This window comes from Tamandua tetradactyla, chromosome 6 (genome assembly GCF_023851605.1).
Source record: "Tamandua tetradactyla isolate mTamTet1 chromosome 6, mTamTet1.pri, whole genome shotgun sequence".
Classification (NCBI taxonomy): Eukaryota; Metazoa; Chordata; class Mammalia; order Pilosa; family Myrmecophagidae; genus Tamandua; species Tamandua tetradactyla.
In genome coordinates, this window is record NC_135332.1 from 133,234,150 (window position 1) to 133,251,984 (window position 17,835).

At 35.3% G+C, this 17,835-nt stretch overlaps 1 protein-coding gene across 4 annotated transcripts in view; it reads left to right on the plus strand.

Moving 5' to 3' along the window:
• OSGIN2 (oxidative stress induced growth inhibitor family member 2) overlaps nt 1–17,835 on the plus strand; it is a 37,058-nt gene that overhangs the window by 17,339 nt on the left and 1,884 nt on the right. For 2 of the 4 annotated variants that reach the window (XR_013178334.1, XM_077167165.1), the window contains exons 2-6: nt 1,074–1,228; nt 5,355–5,491; nt 6,028–6,219; nt 8,805–8,896; nt 10,604–11,649. Coding sequence is in view for 3 of the 4 variants with exons in the window: in XM_077167165.1 (XP_077023280.1) it covers nt 1,074–1,228; nt 5,355–5,491; nt 6,028–6,219; nt 8,805–8,896; nt 10,604–11,636 (1,609 nt within the window). In the remaining variant the exon portion in view is untranslated. Of the gene's footprint in view, nt 1–1,073; nt 1,229–5,354; nt 5,492–6,027; nt 6,220–8,804; nt 8,897–10,603; nt 16,277–17,835 lie in introns of those variants that run through there. The other 2 variants (XM_077167166.1, XM_077167164.1) reach the window with 1 other exon arrangement.

Consider the following 17,835-nt stretch of genomic DNA (forward strand, 5'->3'; position numbering starts at 1 on the left):
ATGATTCTGAAAGTGATGGATTAAGTGTGTAACACTTCCTTAACAAGCAGGCTTGTGGTGTGAGGAGGGACTTTCCTTAGGAGCCATCCCTGATAGGTATCTATTCTGGCCAAAAAGGAGCATGTTTCATTAGAGGAGTTCAAATATTTGATGGTAGAGATTAATATCTTCTTTGGTTCGGTAGAACTCCCAATGTATCCTGGGGAACTCTGCCCTTTCCTAAGGTGGATGGGAACTCTGAAGGTTATAGGGAAACAGAAATTCCCAAATCTCTAATTCTTCCAGTTTCTCACCCTTCTCTCAGAACAGTAAGTTAATTTGAGTCCCATGTTAATCATTTTGGGAATAGTAATAAGCATACTAGCCTACTAATAATTTATAGTATAAATTATAAAGTTATTTATAGTATAACTTATAAAGTACCTTATAGTATAACTAATGACTAACCATGTTTGGGGGTACCCCATTTGTTGCATGAACATGCTAAAAACTAGTTTCTGAGGAGGCAAAGGGAAAAGGGGGAAAGCTGATGCTGGCAAGAAATGGAATAACCTTCAGAAATTGGATTGCCAATAGGTTGGAAGTTGGTATTAAGATCTTTCCATGAAACTCATTTCTTTTACTAAAGTACACAATTTGTAATTTTGAATATGACTACAATAACTTTTTCTTAAATATGTGACTGTTCTGCTCCAAATATAGTGCCTCTGTCACCTGTTAATTAGTGAGAAAGTAGAGGAGAAAAACTAGCCACTCGTAGCAGAACTCGGGGAGTGATAATATCCCCAATACAATGCTGTGTCTTTGGTCATTAAAGAGAGCTTCTGATTTAATGGGAACTTGTCTATTAGGTACTGAAAGAGATTAGTCGCTATTTAGGAAGTTTGGCCTTCAAAGTGATATAGATTGACGGAGAGTGAATTACTCATTTTAAAGCATTAATCTAAGGGATTCCTTTTCTCCTGTGGAACTACTGAATAATTTATGGCCTAAATAACATCTGAGTAAAGACAGATTTTTATAAAGGTTATATTGACTATATATCTCTTGTTTTTGTTCTATGTTTTTTAAAGAAACTATAGTGACACAGAAACTGAAGGAGAGATTTTTAATTCCTTAGTGCAGTATTTTGGTGATAGTTTGGGGCGAAAAGTTAAGGCGATGCCATTAGTTGAAGAAACTTCTTTACTTGAGGACTCATCATTGACTTTGCCTGTGGTAATAATAGGTAAGTTATTCCGTTTATCTCTTTAAATTACAATCTGTATACTCTTACTGTTTGTAGAAATCTATAGTTAGAACAATTCTTAAGGATTGCATTGAAAGGTACTCTTAGTTTGTTTCATATATTAAATTGATTAATAATCAGATCTTTGGAGAGAGTAATTGTTTATTTATCTAACAGATTCTAATGTTAGAAAACAACATCTTTTATTGAAAGATTGTCATTATTCCTTTATTTAAAAATACTGCCTATCATAGGCAAGTATAATAATCACATAGCAGTGCCATGGTAATGATGACAACCAATATTATTAGAGTACTGTACCAGAGGAGTCTCTATACATTATTGGATTGGCCATTATAATCTTACAACCCTCTCATGTTCATAGGGCAGATATAGACAGTGTAACTGACTCAGAAGTTCAGTGACTTGTGCAAATTAGATCAGTGCTCAGTTAGTAGTAAACGTTATAGTACTCTACAGTAATGTTTGTAATTACCATTAACCATAACATTACTATTATATATCCTTTGTACCACCTCAACAGATAGGCATGTAAGTTTTTAAAAATTAAGCTAGTTAATAAACTGAGTTACTTCAGAATTATAAAAGTTTTTATGATTTACTTTTATTGTATGCATTTCATTCCCCGTTGTGGATATCTTCTATCTAATACTCATACTCAAGAGAATCAGACAAGCTTCATACAATGAAGCCAATTTGAAGGAAAGAATTACAGGACATAGGTGGTATAGAACTTCTTTGATAGTCTGTTTCAAAGTTAATGGGAAGAGGGGGAATTCCTGTCCTTTCACTGGCCTATAGGAGATGTAATGAAGGAAGGAAAGAAGGAGAGCAAGATTGTTCTTCTCTACTAGGTACTCTTCTGGTAGAGAGTATGATAGCCTAAGAGAGATGGCAGTTTTTGCAGTAGTTCCCATCTAGTATAGTTCTCAGAGACCAAATCTCATGTTCCCTTTTAATACTTATATCCAACTCTGGTCTTCCATCATGAATGTTTTAGGGTAAGTAAAGGAACCCTGGCTTCCTGTTGTAGATGGGTTGTGGGAAGGTCAGAAAAAGGAAATTACTTCATCTGCAGTACCACATGCCCATCCCATGGCTCCCAAACAGTCTATCCCTGTTTTGTGTCAGCTAGCCCAGGCATAGATTGACCTATTGTATGCAGGGCCTTTAGTGCTGATTGTGGCCTGAACACAGGTAAAGAGCTAATTTCCTTAATATATGTATTTTTGATTATGAGTGTAGCAAATTACCACAAACTTAGTGGCTTTTAAACAACAGAAATTTATTATCTTACTGTGTAGGTAAGAAGTCCTCCATGGATCTCGCTGTACTAAACTCAAAGTGTCGATGGGATTATATTCCTTTCTGGATGCTCTAAGGAAAATCTGTTTACTTGCCTTTTCCAGCTTCTTGAGGCTGCTCACATTCCTTGGCTCTTGGCTTCCTTCTCCATTTCAAAGGCAGCAATGTTGTGTTTCCCTTACCCTTCTTTTTTGTTGTCACATATCCCTCTGACCAGAGCCAGGAAAGGTTCTCTGCTTTTAAGGACTCATGATTAGATTGGGCCCACCTGAATAATCCAGGAAACCTTCAAGTTTCTTAATCTAATCAGATGTATTCAGTACTATTTGCCATGTGAGGGAGCTTATTTATAGGTTCAGGCAGTTATTACAGGCATCTTCGGAAGGAACATTATTCTGCCTACCCCGATATATTTCTTCAGTTGAACTGCCTACTTGTATTCTCCGCCATTGTCTTTTGAGTTTTGTCTCCTCCTTTTTTTTTTTGGAGTCAAGAAAATTAGCTCTTTTCCTCAGATCCGAACTCCCACTATTTGTCATTTGTTTTAATTTTTATGAAGTTAAATGGTTCATTTTCCTTTCTAGCCATTGGATTTTATGTCACATGTGACAGCTTCCCATTCCAGAATTATTGTAAAGAGAAATGTCACCCCCTTTTCTGTATTCATATGGTTTTACATTTCATACTTTAAGCAGATTTTATTTGGAGCAAAGTATTAAGCAAGGAACAGGAATTTTTTTTTCTGATAGTTGGCAGTTATCCTAATTTTATCAAAAATTAAATTTTTGATAGGTGAAGATAGAGAAGTGGCATTCCAGACTAAAGGAACTACATAAATGGAAGTAGGAATACACATAGGGATTAACAAGAGATTCAATTTAGTTTTAGGCAAAGCATATAAAATATAAAGAAGGTAGTATTAGGAGATGGGACTGGAAAGATGGTTGAGACTAGAATATGAGAGGTTGTGTAAATCAGAAACAGACAATTAAGGCTGTTAGAATTGAGGAAGTAACAAAATGAGGGCTGTGTTATCAACACCAACTGAGTGCAGTAGTATAAAATGATTTAGAAATGTGTGATCTTAATTAAGATAAACAGAATACTTTGGTATCTAGGTGAGAATACTGGAGTGAGAATAGCCAAGGCAGTTGACTGGATATAGGTGGCAAATAGATTTAGAAACAGAATTTGATGAACTTTAGAGTTTGCTAGTACCACACTTGAGATGGGGTTTAAAGAGAGGCACCTACATGAAGGAACTCGGGAATTTGCTTTTGAACACATTGTGTTTAAATTATTGGGCCAGTCAGGTGGAGTAAATAAGTAGCATTTGGAAATGTGGGATATATTCTTAGGAAAGAGATCAATCTAGAAATCTAATTTGGGGAGTCTAGAGTTGAAGCTTTGAGTTGGAAAGAGTTGAAGCCTTGAGTAGATGAGATTTCCAAGAGAAAGCAGAAGAGAAGGCAAAGGTCAGAATCTTGTGAAATATCTTTTTATTTATTTATTTATTTATTTAATATATTAAAAGGCCTTCTTTAGTGACATGCTATTCCCACCAGAAAATAGCCCCAGTACCCCATGTCAGGAACATAAAGCTTAAGTTGACCAGCCAGCTCATATTGCTAAACTCTTGTGTGTACAAGCATAGGTGTCTCTTGTAAATCAGAGCCACCAGGCTCACAGTGACTGCTACTGCTAGTAACCTGCTTCCACCTGCTACTGAACTAACTCCCACTCCCTTTGGAAGGGTGGACAGATCACATGAAACTCCCCAATGGTAGGGAGTAATAATGGCCCCACATAGCCAACTTTTCAAGCAGTGCCTCTCCCACTCCCTACTTATAAGGAGATCCTTATTTCTAACCAGACTACTTGTATCAATTTATCTCCTGGTGAGTAGAATGGTTTTCTCCTTTAGAAAAACACACATATCCATTCATCCACTCTCTCTCTCTCTCTCTCTCACACACACACACACACACACAATATATATATATATATATATATATATTTTTTTTTTTTGTTTTGTTTTTACATTTAAATATAAAAATACTACTCGGCTTTGTGTTATAAATGGAGGACCAAGAAGTAGGAACTTTTTCTTCTTAAAATAGGGCTATCCATCATTTAATACTTTGTCTTCAGGCTAGGGCATTAAGTCTCAAGCGAGGGAAGCATACAACGAGATCAAGGGCATTTTCCTCCTAATCTTTCTAATTCCCACTTCAAAAGGAAAGTGGGTTATAATCTTTTCAAAAAATGGAAATTCCCACCAGAAGTAGGGGAGGGTGTGTTTTCAGCTAACACAGAGTAAGTCAAACCCCCCTCACCTTCAGTTAACCTCACAGAAAAAGTCATGCTCTCCTTTCACAAATACAGATGCTCTCTGTCCAGACTGGGCTATGCCTACTGGACAAACACACTTGATTAAATGGAAGCAGTGGTTGTTTCCTCTTCCCCTCCCCACTAATGCACTACTTCCTCAGTCTTCCAAAGCTCTATGATAGGATAAAAAGAGGGGTAGGGTGGGTGTGAGATTAAGAGCTTGACTCCTCTACTGTGGCCCAAAAACTCAAGTTATGAATTGGGCATGAGAATTAAAAAAGACTGATATTTGGCCCTTTGAGCTACAATTAGTGGGACAATTGGGAGAGAGGAAAAGTGGGAGTAAAATCTGTTTTTAAGAGATTAGAAAAGGAAGAAGTATTGGTGAGGAGAGGAGCCAAGGAACAAGAGTATTAAAATAGATATATGATGTACCCCCCATCCTTTTTTTTTTTTTTTTTATATATAGGAAATGGACCTTCAGGAATATGCCTTTCTTATATGTTATCAGGCTACAGACCATATTTATCATCAGAAGCAATACATCCAAATACAGTCTTACATAGTAAATTAGAAGAAGCAAGACATCTTTCCATTGTTGATCAGGTATTATTGCTTACATGTCTTTTTTTTTTTTATGCTGCAAGATTAATTTTGTATTTGTATAAGCATTCTGTTTCTTAGTTGCTAATTCTTTATTCTAAATAATTCTCAGTCTTATTGCAGATCCGTAAATATATTCTGCCAAGTTACTTCTATTTATTTTCTTAAGTTGGCAAGAGCAGAATTTCTCAAATTATTTTCTGATGGCTTTTTAAAGGATACTCTATGTTCCAATCAGTTTAGGAGGTACTGCCTTGTGTTATTGGATTTCCAGGGTAGATATTAACTTATTTAAGGCAATTTGCAAGTTTTGCAGTAAAAAGATCTGGTTAACTTTGTTGAAACCCAAACTTTTCCCATATTTGACCAAAAAACCTCTGTTAAAGATTTCAGGGCACATCAGTGTTCTATAGCACACTGTCTGGGAAATGCCGGATTATAGTAATGGCCTTCACCATGATTATAGTGCCTTTTCCCCCTCATTGTTTAACTCTACCTGCCTTTTGTTTTCTTTCTTTCTCTTTTTTTGATATATTCAGGACTTAGAATATTTATCTGAGGGTCTTGAGGGCCGATCTTCCAATCCAGTTGCAGTACTTTTTGACACACTTCTTCATCCAGATGCTGACTTTGGGTATGATTATCCGTCTGTTTTGCACTGGAAATTAGAACAACATCATTATATACCTCACTTAGTTCTTGGTAAAGGCCCACCTGGTGGGGCTTGGCATGTGAGTATTTTTTGTCTTTAACATTTTATTGTATGTGAATTGTGTATCTTCTTGTTAATGGCCATCTCAGTTTTTAAGCATTATGATAATACTATTATATATGATGTTTACGTTTTTTTATCTGAGAAGAATTTAAGGGCTGTTCATTTAGTTAAATATGGGTCAACTAAGATAATAGCTAGACTAAATTTGATTACTAAATCAATCTTAGAATAATCATTTCTCTATACTACTTCCATCACATGGATTTGGCAGAAAGTAAAAGGGCAATTTATCCAATTGCCTACCTTATCTTTTTCTGTACTTGTGCTGTGTAACATTACCAAATAAAAGTCTTTTAATTAGGGAGTGCAAGGATAATTCAGTGGTAGAATTCTCGCCTGTGATATGGGAGACCCAGGTTCAATTCCTGGCCCATGCACTTCCCAAAAAGCAAACAAGTAAACAAACAAACAAAATTCAACAAATGGTGCTACAATAACGGGACATTCACATGGAAAAAGAATGAAATGTGACCCCCACCATACAGTATACAAAAAAAAGTCATGCAATTGAAAATCAGTCTCCAATCTCAGTTGGCCTTAAATGGAGCTTGGTTCCTTAAGTTTTTTCTTTTCAAACTTTTTTTCTCCTTTATGCTTAGAAATGTTCTTCATTCTTACTTTATAGAGAAAATGGAATCTATCAGAATTGAACTTCTACAATTTCACATTGAAATCTATAAGTTTATCTGTAATATGTTCTTTGTTTCTCATCTTCTGTTCTAATGGAAGAGATACCATTTCCCTCAGCTAAGGCTGACCTTCCAGAATATTCTGAATCCCTATTTTCTTAAGGACATTGTTTATTTGATTTTCTTTTCTCATCTCCAATTTCTCTGCTACCTTCTATTCATCAGTATATACACATGCTAAAGTTATTTCAGTATTTAAAAAATTTCTTTGGGTGCTAGTTCATCTATATCATTTGCTTTATAAAGGCAACTTCTAGAGAAATAGTTATCTGCACATATTATCTCCATGCCTTTGCTTCCCACCATTTAGCTCACCTGATTCTAGTTTCTTTTCACTATTTTTCCATTGTGAAAAGAATAGAACTGCTCAAGGCATAATTTCTTTTAATTCCTTGAAGGGCATTCATGTTCTTTTTCTTTATTAAATTGACACATGAACTGTTTATTCTTCCTGGAATATTCCTCATTTCTAGTGGTACACTGCTCAAAGCCCGTATAGAGATTGTTTCCTTTAAGAAATAGATTGGGCAGTGCAACGGTGGCTCAGTGGCAGAATTCTTGCCTGCCCTGCTGGAGACCTGGGTTTGATTCCCAGTGCCTGCCCAAAAGAAACAGATACTCTTTCCTTCCTGTTTGCTCCTGTAGGACTTCTGTCATGTCTGCCTTCCTCAATAAACAGCAGTTTCTATGACAGCAGGCATTCATGGCATATAGGGATGGGAATAAAGAAAGGCTGATTGGGAGAAAAATGAAGGGATCAAAGGCTAGGATTCTCAACCAAGTGGAAAAACTGTGTGTGGTGGGAATAAGATTAAGAAATAGTGGTCAGAAAGTAGAATATTACTGCTTTAAGGTTTTAGTAGTCTTGATTAGACTAAAATTGCTCCAGATAATCTCGTATAAATTCTTAACAGCTCTTCTTCTGAGGATACCAGTTTTCTATCTTCTTGTTCTAATTCTAGAGTCAGGACCAGCTTGCCTCAAAACAGTGGCAGCTTGCTGCATTCTCTCCCTATGGTGGTGTTCTATGTACTTTCACACTTTTTCATAGGGCTTAGCACATAATAAGTGCTCTATAAACGTTAGCCAATAATAATTATTATTACAGTAATAAATGCTCCATTCCCAGTACTAGGCTTTGTGGAAACGGGCAAAGACTTAGGAGGCAAGAAACCATAGCCTAAAAGAGTTGGTTCAAAGAAATAATCGTTACAGTCAATTAGGATAGGTACCTTGGTTCTTGAGAGGTTCTTGCTTTTTATTGGGCAAAGCAAAAGTATATAGGTCAAGAGAGCTTGAAGAACTCACTTTTCTTGAAGGCAGCATTAGCTTCAGCAGTGAGTATATTCTTTCTCAGACAACCACTGCTTTTTTCCCTACTCTTAGGAAGAAATAGTGTTGTATCCAAATCAGCCTAGACTTAACAAATTGTAGTTGATATTTTTCTGCCAACTCTTAAAATATCTGGCAATAATGTTAAAATAGAAAGATATCTAAAGTATTGGAGATTAATAAACTTTTTCTCTTTTGTTTAAAATGTGAAAATATCTCTATCTTGATATTATGTATCAGAGTTTTCATGTTGTCATAGACCATAGGTAGCATCATTGTATAGGCATTGGACGATATTAAATTTATATGTTTTATAAATTTATAACTATATGAAAAAAGGAATCAAATAATGAAAGTACATGAAAGTTTATTGGGATAAAGTTTCACAGGTAATTTACACAAGCATTTAGGACTTTCCTTATTTAGAGTCTTAATTATTGTAAATGAGATCAATTCGGTAAAGAAAAATCCATGTTTCTGTTTAAATGTGTTATTTGACTGTATTTTTCTATTCTAATAGAATATGGAAGGCTCCATGCTGACAATCAGTTTTGGAAATTGGATGGAGCTCCCTGGACTTAAATTTAAGGATTGGGCATCTAGTAAACGAAGGTAAAAGATCAGACTGCATTAATATTCTTTGCTATACAGTGAAAAAAGGCTATTTGGGAAAATTTCAAAATATTTGTGATCACGCTTTAGGTTGAGTACAAATGTACATGTCTTTCAAATAAAATTCTCTTTTTGCATCAGTGATATAATGAGCTAGTTTCCATTTAGAGATGATATTAAACTAAGCATGGAGGTAATGGATTGTTCGTAGATTAGGTTCCTGTGACTTCTTTGTAAATCGAGGTTATTGTCCCCCTCTCCTGGTAAATCTTTCTTTGTTAAACTTTCTTATCTACCCACACATTCTTCCCATACTTATTTAATTTTATGAGTGGATATAAATTTTTATGTATGCATACCTCATACATAAAGTATGTATGTGTATATACCTAAAGTATTTTAGGGTAAAAGAGTGTGCATGAATCATAATTTAGAATGATGTAATAAAACTAGAATCTGGGTTATTAGGGAGATGTGATTGGCTACTTGAGTATGGTTTCAATGTTGTACATGTTCTTGATTTTAATAAGTAAACAATGCTCAATACATTCTTCCCTTTGTGACATAGGAAGAAAGGGAAAGCTTTACAATTTATGTACCATAAGTGTTCAATCCTTCTAAATTATGCATATGTATATTGAAGTAAAAAGTGAAAATGAATCTTGTGTTAAATATTAGATTTTAGTTCTGGCCTTTGCATAATGTTTAGAGTAGATACTTGGTCTCTCGATATTGGCAGAGTTTGAGCCCTGATTGTAACTTCTAATGTTGTGATCTTAGGCAAAAAACTTAAACTGTCAATTTCCTATTGTAAAATGGAGATGATAATAGTAACTACTATACTATACTAATAGTAATTACTATCACTTGGATTTCTGTAAAAATTGAGAGCTAGTACATTCTAAATCTTAATTTATCACTAAATTTTAAAAAAGAAAAACTTCTATGAATGTCTTCCATTACAAGTTATACTGAATTATGCCAAATGATTTGGTATGTTTTTACTGCTACTAATCTCTAATTGGGCCACAGTGTTGTATTTGAATCTGCTGCTTTAAAGTACAACTGAAAAATGAAAGATGTACTAGTGTGCTTTTAAATAAAGAACAGATTTTATTTTTAGATCTCTTTATAAGTAAGGAAACAGATCACTCTTCTACTGAACAAAAATATCTTGCATATACTTAGATGCAAGATATTTTTGTTCAGTAGAAGAGTGATCTGAATTATTTTTGGTCATTAGGAAGATAGAAAAGGACTATAAGAATCTTGCCAATACGGTATGATATGTAATCTCTAAGAAGCATATGTCTTACAGTTGGATCTGTAATATCTCACAACTGTAATCTGAATGATTTAGCAGTCTAATTTTTGCACATCTACATTTTTTATCCCTTCATTTATTTAATAAAACTTTATCAATCAGCTAATTTCAGCAGACACTATGCAAGGTGCTGGGGGAACAAAAATGTGTTAAATACAGTCTTTGCCTTCATGGAACTTTGTCTATTGACAAAATGAATTTGTTGAGATTTTTAACTAGAAAAACAAACAAAAAACTTCTTTTGTTTCTAAAATTTTATGATTACTTGTAGCTAAGAGAGTCCAGAGGAATTAAAAAGATGAAGCTTACTAGATGGTGAAGTAAGAATTATGGAAATTAAAAGTTCTGTACCTCATAAGATATATTTCTTATTCCTTTTTAAGGAACCTAAAAGGGGATCGAGTTATGCCAGAAGAAATAGCTTGCTACTATAAACATTATGTAAAAATCATGGGTCTTCAGAAGCATTTCAGAGAGAATACTTATATAACCTCGGTATCAAGACTCTACAGAGATCATGATGAAAATGATGGTCAAGACAGAGATATTTCAACAAAGCAATTACAGATAGAGAAGTCAAAATTTATTAAGAGAAATTGGGAAATCAGGGGCTATCAGCGAGTAGCTGATGGTTCTCACATACCCTTCTGTCTCTTTGCTGAGAATGTAGCTCTGGCAACAGGAACATTGGATTCTCCTGCCCATCTGGAAATTGAAGGAGAAGATTTTCCTTTTGTGTTTCATTCAATGCCTGAATTTGGAGCTGCTATAAGTAAAGGAAAGTTCCGTGGCAAGGTGGATCCAGTGTTAATTGTAGGTTCTGGGCTTACTGCAGCTGATGCAGTACTGTGTGCTTACAACAATAATATCCCTGTGATCCATGTATTTCGCAAACGAGTAACTGACTCAAGCTTAATTTTCAAACAGCTTCCCAAAAAGCTTTATCCTGAATACCATAAAGTATATCATATGATGTGTACTCAGTCTTATTCTGTAGACTCAAGTCTTTTATCTGATTATACCAGTTTTCCTGAGCACCATGTGCTTTCCTTTAAGTCGGACATGAAATGCATTCTTCAAAGCATCTCTGGATTGAAGAAAATATTTAAGCTTTCTGCAGCAGTAGTGTTGATAGGTTCTCATCCTAATCTGTCTTTTCTGAAGGAGCAAGGATGTTACCTAGGCCATAACTCAAGCCAGCTAATCACATGTAAAGGTAATCCTGTGGAAATAGATGCATATACCTATGAGTGTGTTAAAGAAGCCAACCTATTTGCACTGGGTCCGTTGGTCGGAGACAATTTTGTTCGATTTTTAAAGGGAGGGGCCCTGGGTGTTACACACTGTTTAGCTTCAAGATGGAAGAAAAAGCAGCATCTATTTGTTGAAAGAGGTGGAGGAGATGGGATAGCTTAAAGCAAGTTTACAAGTAAGTTATATGGACAGTTTACCATTAAAGATTTTTAAATAGTGGTTTTGCAGTGTACTGGCTTGAATTTTCCGGACTTGAATTAACTGGAGGAGAGCCTCAAGTTATATAGTAACTTCATTTTTTAAAGTTACAAGAATGTAGATTTATACTATAACATATTAAAGATGTCATTATTAGACAAATAGAAACAGTGCCAATTTGTCTGGTATACTCTTCTCACTTAACTAAAACATTCTGTTTTCTAAAGGCTTAGACTTTCTTGATTATTTTTGGGGTTATTTTTTAGGTTTGATTTCAAAGCAATATAGTCTTGGATCTGTAAAACCACACAGCCATTAGATTAGAAATTGTTCTAACCCTGTGATATTGGATCACCTTGTTGCTCAAAGGGTGGTCCAAGGATCAGAAGCAACAACTTCACATGTAGCCTATTTGAAATGCAAGCTTTCATGCTCCACAACACTTCTTGCATCTCAAGGTATTTGTATGCCCATTCAAATTTCAAACACACTGGTCTAAAAGAAAATGTGTGTAAGTATGTATGCTGGGTAGGGCAGGGTAAGAAGCATTTAATACTCAGGTTTTATTTATTTTAAAATTATCAATTGTATAAATCTAATTTATTACCATATATAATTGTCTTTTAAGAGAAAAGATTTTTATTGCTGAAACTTTGACAGGTACTTCATTTCTTTGCTTCTCATAATTTAAACAGTCTAATAATGCAGACATATATTTAGGGACACCAGAACAAGCAAAGATATTTTACAGATTTATTCTCTACTTTTAACCATCATAACACTTAATTACTCTAATTTGCAACTCAATAAATTGTTGATGGAACTACTTATCCCTGTGTAAATATTGAGTTAATTTTTATAACTTAAACTAAGATATTTGGGCATGGTAAATACTTTTAATATCAGATTACTGTTTGGATGTTGCTAGAATTATTACAGGTTAAAACAGAAATTAAGGTTAAAACCAATTTTTTCTATTTCTGAGGTGATTATTACTTTAAAATTCTAACCTTCATATTTGGTTGTTGGAGATGACATAACTCATACTATGGTTATTTATTGAATTTATCTACTCTAAGTATCTTCATTTATATTTATTTAGGTGTGTTTAATATCTGTATTATCATGTAAAGCCCTGGAATTTTTAGTTAAACAAAAATCTCTTCTGAAGTTTTCCATGGCATACTGGATTTCTCAGTCTTTCTCTCTTTTCTTGGTGAAATTTATTTCATCTGAAATATGTTCATGGAATCTCTGATTTTTCTGTTTTTCCTAGAATTAAAAAAAGTGGACTAACATATTTTTCTGCCCATTTGTTTGCAGTGTTATGTGCTTAATTTACTGGAGATTCATAATTCACCTTAACTTTGTTTAGAATATATTTGCTTTTACCAACTAACTGCTTCAGATAAATTCTTAGACTCTCGATAAGTCATGTGTGATTCAGTTTAACTAGCTGTTGCAAGCTGTGTAATCCAGTTTTAGTTTCATATTATGATGATTTTTTCAAAACTAATTTCACACTTTATTGAAATGATGTTAACATTGGCTGACTATACTTGATTCAGTATTCTCTTGTTTATATTCTCTTTTGATCTCAATGAGTTAAATTGGATGTTTTCTAATGCCAATTTTAACTTGAAAATAATGGCTATAAAGGATGGTTTCTAGGGAAGCATAAGACCTGTTGACATCCCCTTATGTCCTAAAAGCCTGTTGTTCTTACCCAGCAGCTAACATTCTGTGGGCCCTACCTACGTAAACCCAGTGTTAGTCTTTGATAGCCTTGTATTTCCCAAGCCCAGCTATCATGTGTTACATATAACATTCAAGCCTTCTTCTGTGCTGTACTGTACCCTTGTATTCCAAAATTTGTCCCAATTCCAAATCCTCTTTATTGTTCAGTATCAGTTCAGGAGGAGAAAAATCATTAAATATTTGACTAGCAATACCATGATGTGGGCATCTTTTCCTCATTTCCCCACCTCATTCCTCAAAGTCTAGCATAGTATCTGGACAGCTTTTCAGACTTAATAACTGTTGAAAGAATGTTTACAAAGCAGAATCTATTTGGGATTTTAATAATGATATAACAAATATAAAATTTAGTTACAGCTTTTGAAGTTTATCCAACTTTTTATTTTTTTAATCTTAGCGTCTTTATCATACAAGTAAATATGTTCCAGTGGCATTGAATTTTAGCTTTAAAAAATCAGACTGAAAGGTATTGTGAAATATTACATAGTTACTGAGCAGTACTAAAAAATAATCTTCTAAATAAATCCTGCCATTAACACCAGCAGGCCACAGTGGCTCAGCAGGCAGAATTCTTGCGTGCCATGCCAGAGACCCAGGTTTGATTCCTGGTGCCTGCCCATGTAAAAAAAAAAAAAAAATTAAAGCAAACTCTCTTAAGTTCCAGCCTGTGCAACACAGAGGCCCACCTAAAATGAAACAAAATAGACTGAATTTAAAATGTCATCTTGCATAAAGCCATTCTGATTAGATCACACAGTCTGATTCAATTCAGTTTGATATATTTGGCAGGGGGTAAGGCCCAGGGACCCTGGGACTAGTCTGAGAAAAATATGTGGAGTAAGATTCACAGATGTTCTGCTACTCTTTTGAATTACTCCCCACCAAGCTAGTCAAGAAAAATAGTATCTCTGGGAGAGGAGCAAAGTAAAAAAGGGACAAGGAATGAATAATAAATCATAAAAAGAAAATAACCTTCAAATTAAAAAACAACTACAACTTTCAACTTAAAAAAACAAGTCAGTCCTTGTTTTAGTTTGTAAAAGTTGCTGGAATGCAATATACCAGAAATAGAATAGCTTTTAAAAAGGGGGGATTTACTAAGTTGCAAGCTTATAGTTCTAAGGCCATGAAAATGTCCAAATTAAGGCAAGGCTATAAAAATGTCCAAATTAATCCATCCAAGGAAAGATACCTTGGCTCAAGAAGATTGATGACATTTGGGCTTTCTCTCTCAGCTGGAAAGGCACATGGTGATGTCTGCTAGCTTTCTCTAGGCTTCAACTGTTTCCCTGTGGCTCTGTCCATTCTGTTGGCTCTGTCAGTTCTAGTGGCTCTAAAGCTTTTTCACAAAATGGTTCTCTCTTAAAGGGCTCCAGTAAGCAACACTACCTTGAGTAGGTGGAGACACATCACGGAAACCATCTATCTAATCAAGTTAGATTCACCCACAATTGAGTGAGTCACATCTCCAGTGAAACAATAAAAATAAAAATAAACAATAAAAATAAAAAAGATCCCCACAGTTATAAGGATTAAATAAGGATTAAAGAACTTGGCTTTTCTGCAGTACATAACAGATTCAAACCGGCACTGTCCTCGTTGTGATCGTGATGGAGGAATGAGAATTGGACTTACCCTTCACTGTAATCAACTACCGGACTAAAGATCCATAGGGCAATGTATTTAGGTATAGGAGAAACGGGAGATTAGCTCTATAGTCTTCCTGGCTTTCTGCCTGAGGGTACTTTACAAACTAACACAGGAAATGGAGCCCAAAGCAAGAGCAGTAATGTCCCTGGGTAAGGAAACATCAGTTCAGGATTGCTCAGAAAGATGGAATTACTGGAGGAGGAGGGTTGTACAGACAACCAGCACCAAAAATATGCATAAAAATTCTTTTAAGTCTGGCTATATATCCTCGATAAAAGGTGAGAAACTATGAGGCCTCGCAGACAGAGAATAGTTACTGGAGTGAATGGAGAAAAATTTTGGAGGACATTGGAGTTCTGATCAGCCCAGAGTAGTGAGGCCTTGTTCAACATCCCAGAAATTCTATTGAGACCTCAAAAAGACCATGCCTTAGGAACAGAGTTATTCTAATCCACTTTATCCCAAAAGTAAGCCTTAGCATGGTAAAATCGATGTGCCTGTAAAATTCCTGTCTGCCAAAACAAAACTTGACACTGTAAAGGAGGAATGAAATCCAGACTCTTAATAGCATCCACAGTGTACAACCGACAATAAATTATTAGGTGTGTAGAGAAGCTAGGAAATGTGATACATAACTAGGAGAAAATAAGAAGCAACAAAAAACACAATTGACAGATGATGGCAAGGACAAGCACTTTAAACAGTTAATATGGATATGTTAAAAATTTTAAAGGAAATGTTGACAATAATGAACAGATAGGGGAATGTCAGAAGACAAACTGAAGAGACATGAATGTTGTAGAGCTGAGTAAAATACCCAAAGTGAAAACAAAGTACAGCAAACTACAGAAGAAAAGATAAATGAACTTAAGTTCATACTAAAGCCAATATTTTTTGATTATCTGCTTAACATATTCTAGGATGTATCCAGGCATTACATTAAGCTATACAGGATTAAAGGCCCTCATTCTTATTCTGGGCTCCCTGTGTTTCAGTTGTTCAAATGAGCTAACCAGACAGGTTGAGTTAGATTATTTGCTACAGAAAATTTAGGTTCTGGACAAAATAAACATTTCCTCCTCTGGTCTCAAAGAGTATGTGCAGTTCTAAAATATAAACAATGACTTCTTTATCACTATATTCTGAATTATCTTAATCTTGACCTGATCAGCTTTGTTTTTATCTCTAAATACCAGGTTATATACCCTCCTCCTCCAGTAATTCCATCTTTCTGAGCAATCCTGAACTGATGTTTCCTTACCCAGGGACATTACTGCTCTTGCTTTGGGCTCCATTTCCTGTGTTAGTTTGTAAAGTACCCTCAGGCAGAAAGCCAGGTATTTAACCTGGCTTTAGTACCTGGCTTTGTTTTTATCTCTAAATACCAGGTTATAGATGTATAAAACATCCTCTCAAAACCCAGAAATAACCATGATCATTTATTAGAACACTTGCATCACTCCAGAAAAATAAAAAGAAAAAACTCATACCTACTATACACCTTACCCTTCCTCTCATTGACTACGAGTATTTCCACCTACCCAATTGTTCCCCCATTTATTTATTTTTTTATCCATGTATTTTTTGACTTAACGGTACACACCCTGGGTAAAAGGAGCATCAGACACAAGGTTTTTACAATCATACCAGTCATATTGTAAATGTTATATCTTTATACAATCATTTTCAAGAATCAAGACCACTGGAACATAGCTCACAACAGTTTCAGGTACTTCCCTCCACCCAGTCCAACACACATAAACTAAAAAGGAATATCTATATACTGCATAAGAATAACCTCTAGGATAACCTCTCAACTCTGTTCGAAATCTCTCAGCCACTGAAACTTAGTCTCATTGCTCTCTTCTCCCTTTTGGTCAAGACTGCTTTCTCAATCCCTTCATGCTGGGTCTTGGCTCATCCTGGGATTTCTGTCCCTCGTTGCCAGGGAGGATTATATCTCTGGGAGTCATGTTCCACTTAGGAGGGAGGGCAGTGAGTTCACCTGCTAGTTGGCTTAGAGAAAGAGGCCACATGTGAGCAACAAAAGAGGTTCTCTCCGGGTGACTGTCAGGCCTAATTTTAAGTAGGCTTAGCCTATCCTTTGCAGGAATAAGTTTCACTAGGGTAAACCCCAAGATCGAGGGCTTGGCCAATAGAATTGGTTGTTCCCACTGGTTGCAAAAATAACAAATTCTCCAAATGGGGAAGTTGAGTATTTCCTCCTTTCTCCCCAGTCCCCCAAGGGGACTTTGCAATTACTAATTTATTCATTGTTCAAATTACTCTGGGATATCTTGGGGCATCACACTAACCTGGACAAACCAACAAAATCTCACGCCCTATTCAAGATTTCATGTACTTACGGTGTTAACTAAACTGACCAAGTTAGATTAGGGAATGCACTACCCAAAATATAAATTTTGCACCCAATAAACATCTCTCCCTTTAGTCTCACACAGAAGTTGAAGTTTTAAAATATGGATATCATCCTTTACCGTGTATTCTGATATACCTCAGTCCTATCCAGATCAGCTTCATTCATATCTCTACTCGAAGTCTGACCACTGTTTCAACTTTTTAAACAGTTCTTGTATGGGGTACTGCTGACTTTCATAGCTTCAGAGCTCTAACTCTCTCTTAGTCTCATGTGTCACATAAATACCTGAAGTTTCTGGGGACGACCTTTGTATTTACAAATAGCTTACTCTCTCAGAATTTAGAATTACACCTCCTGAATATATGACTGCCATAA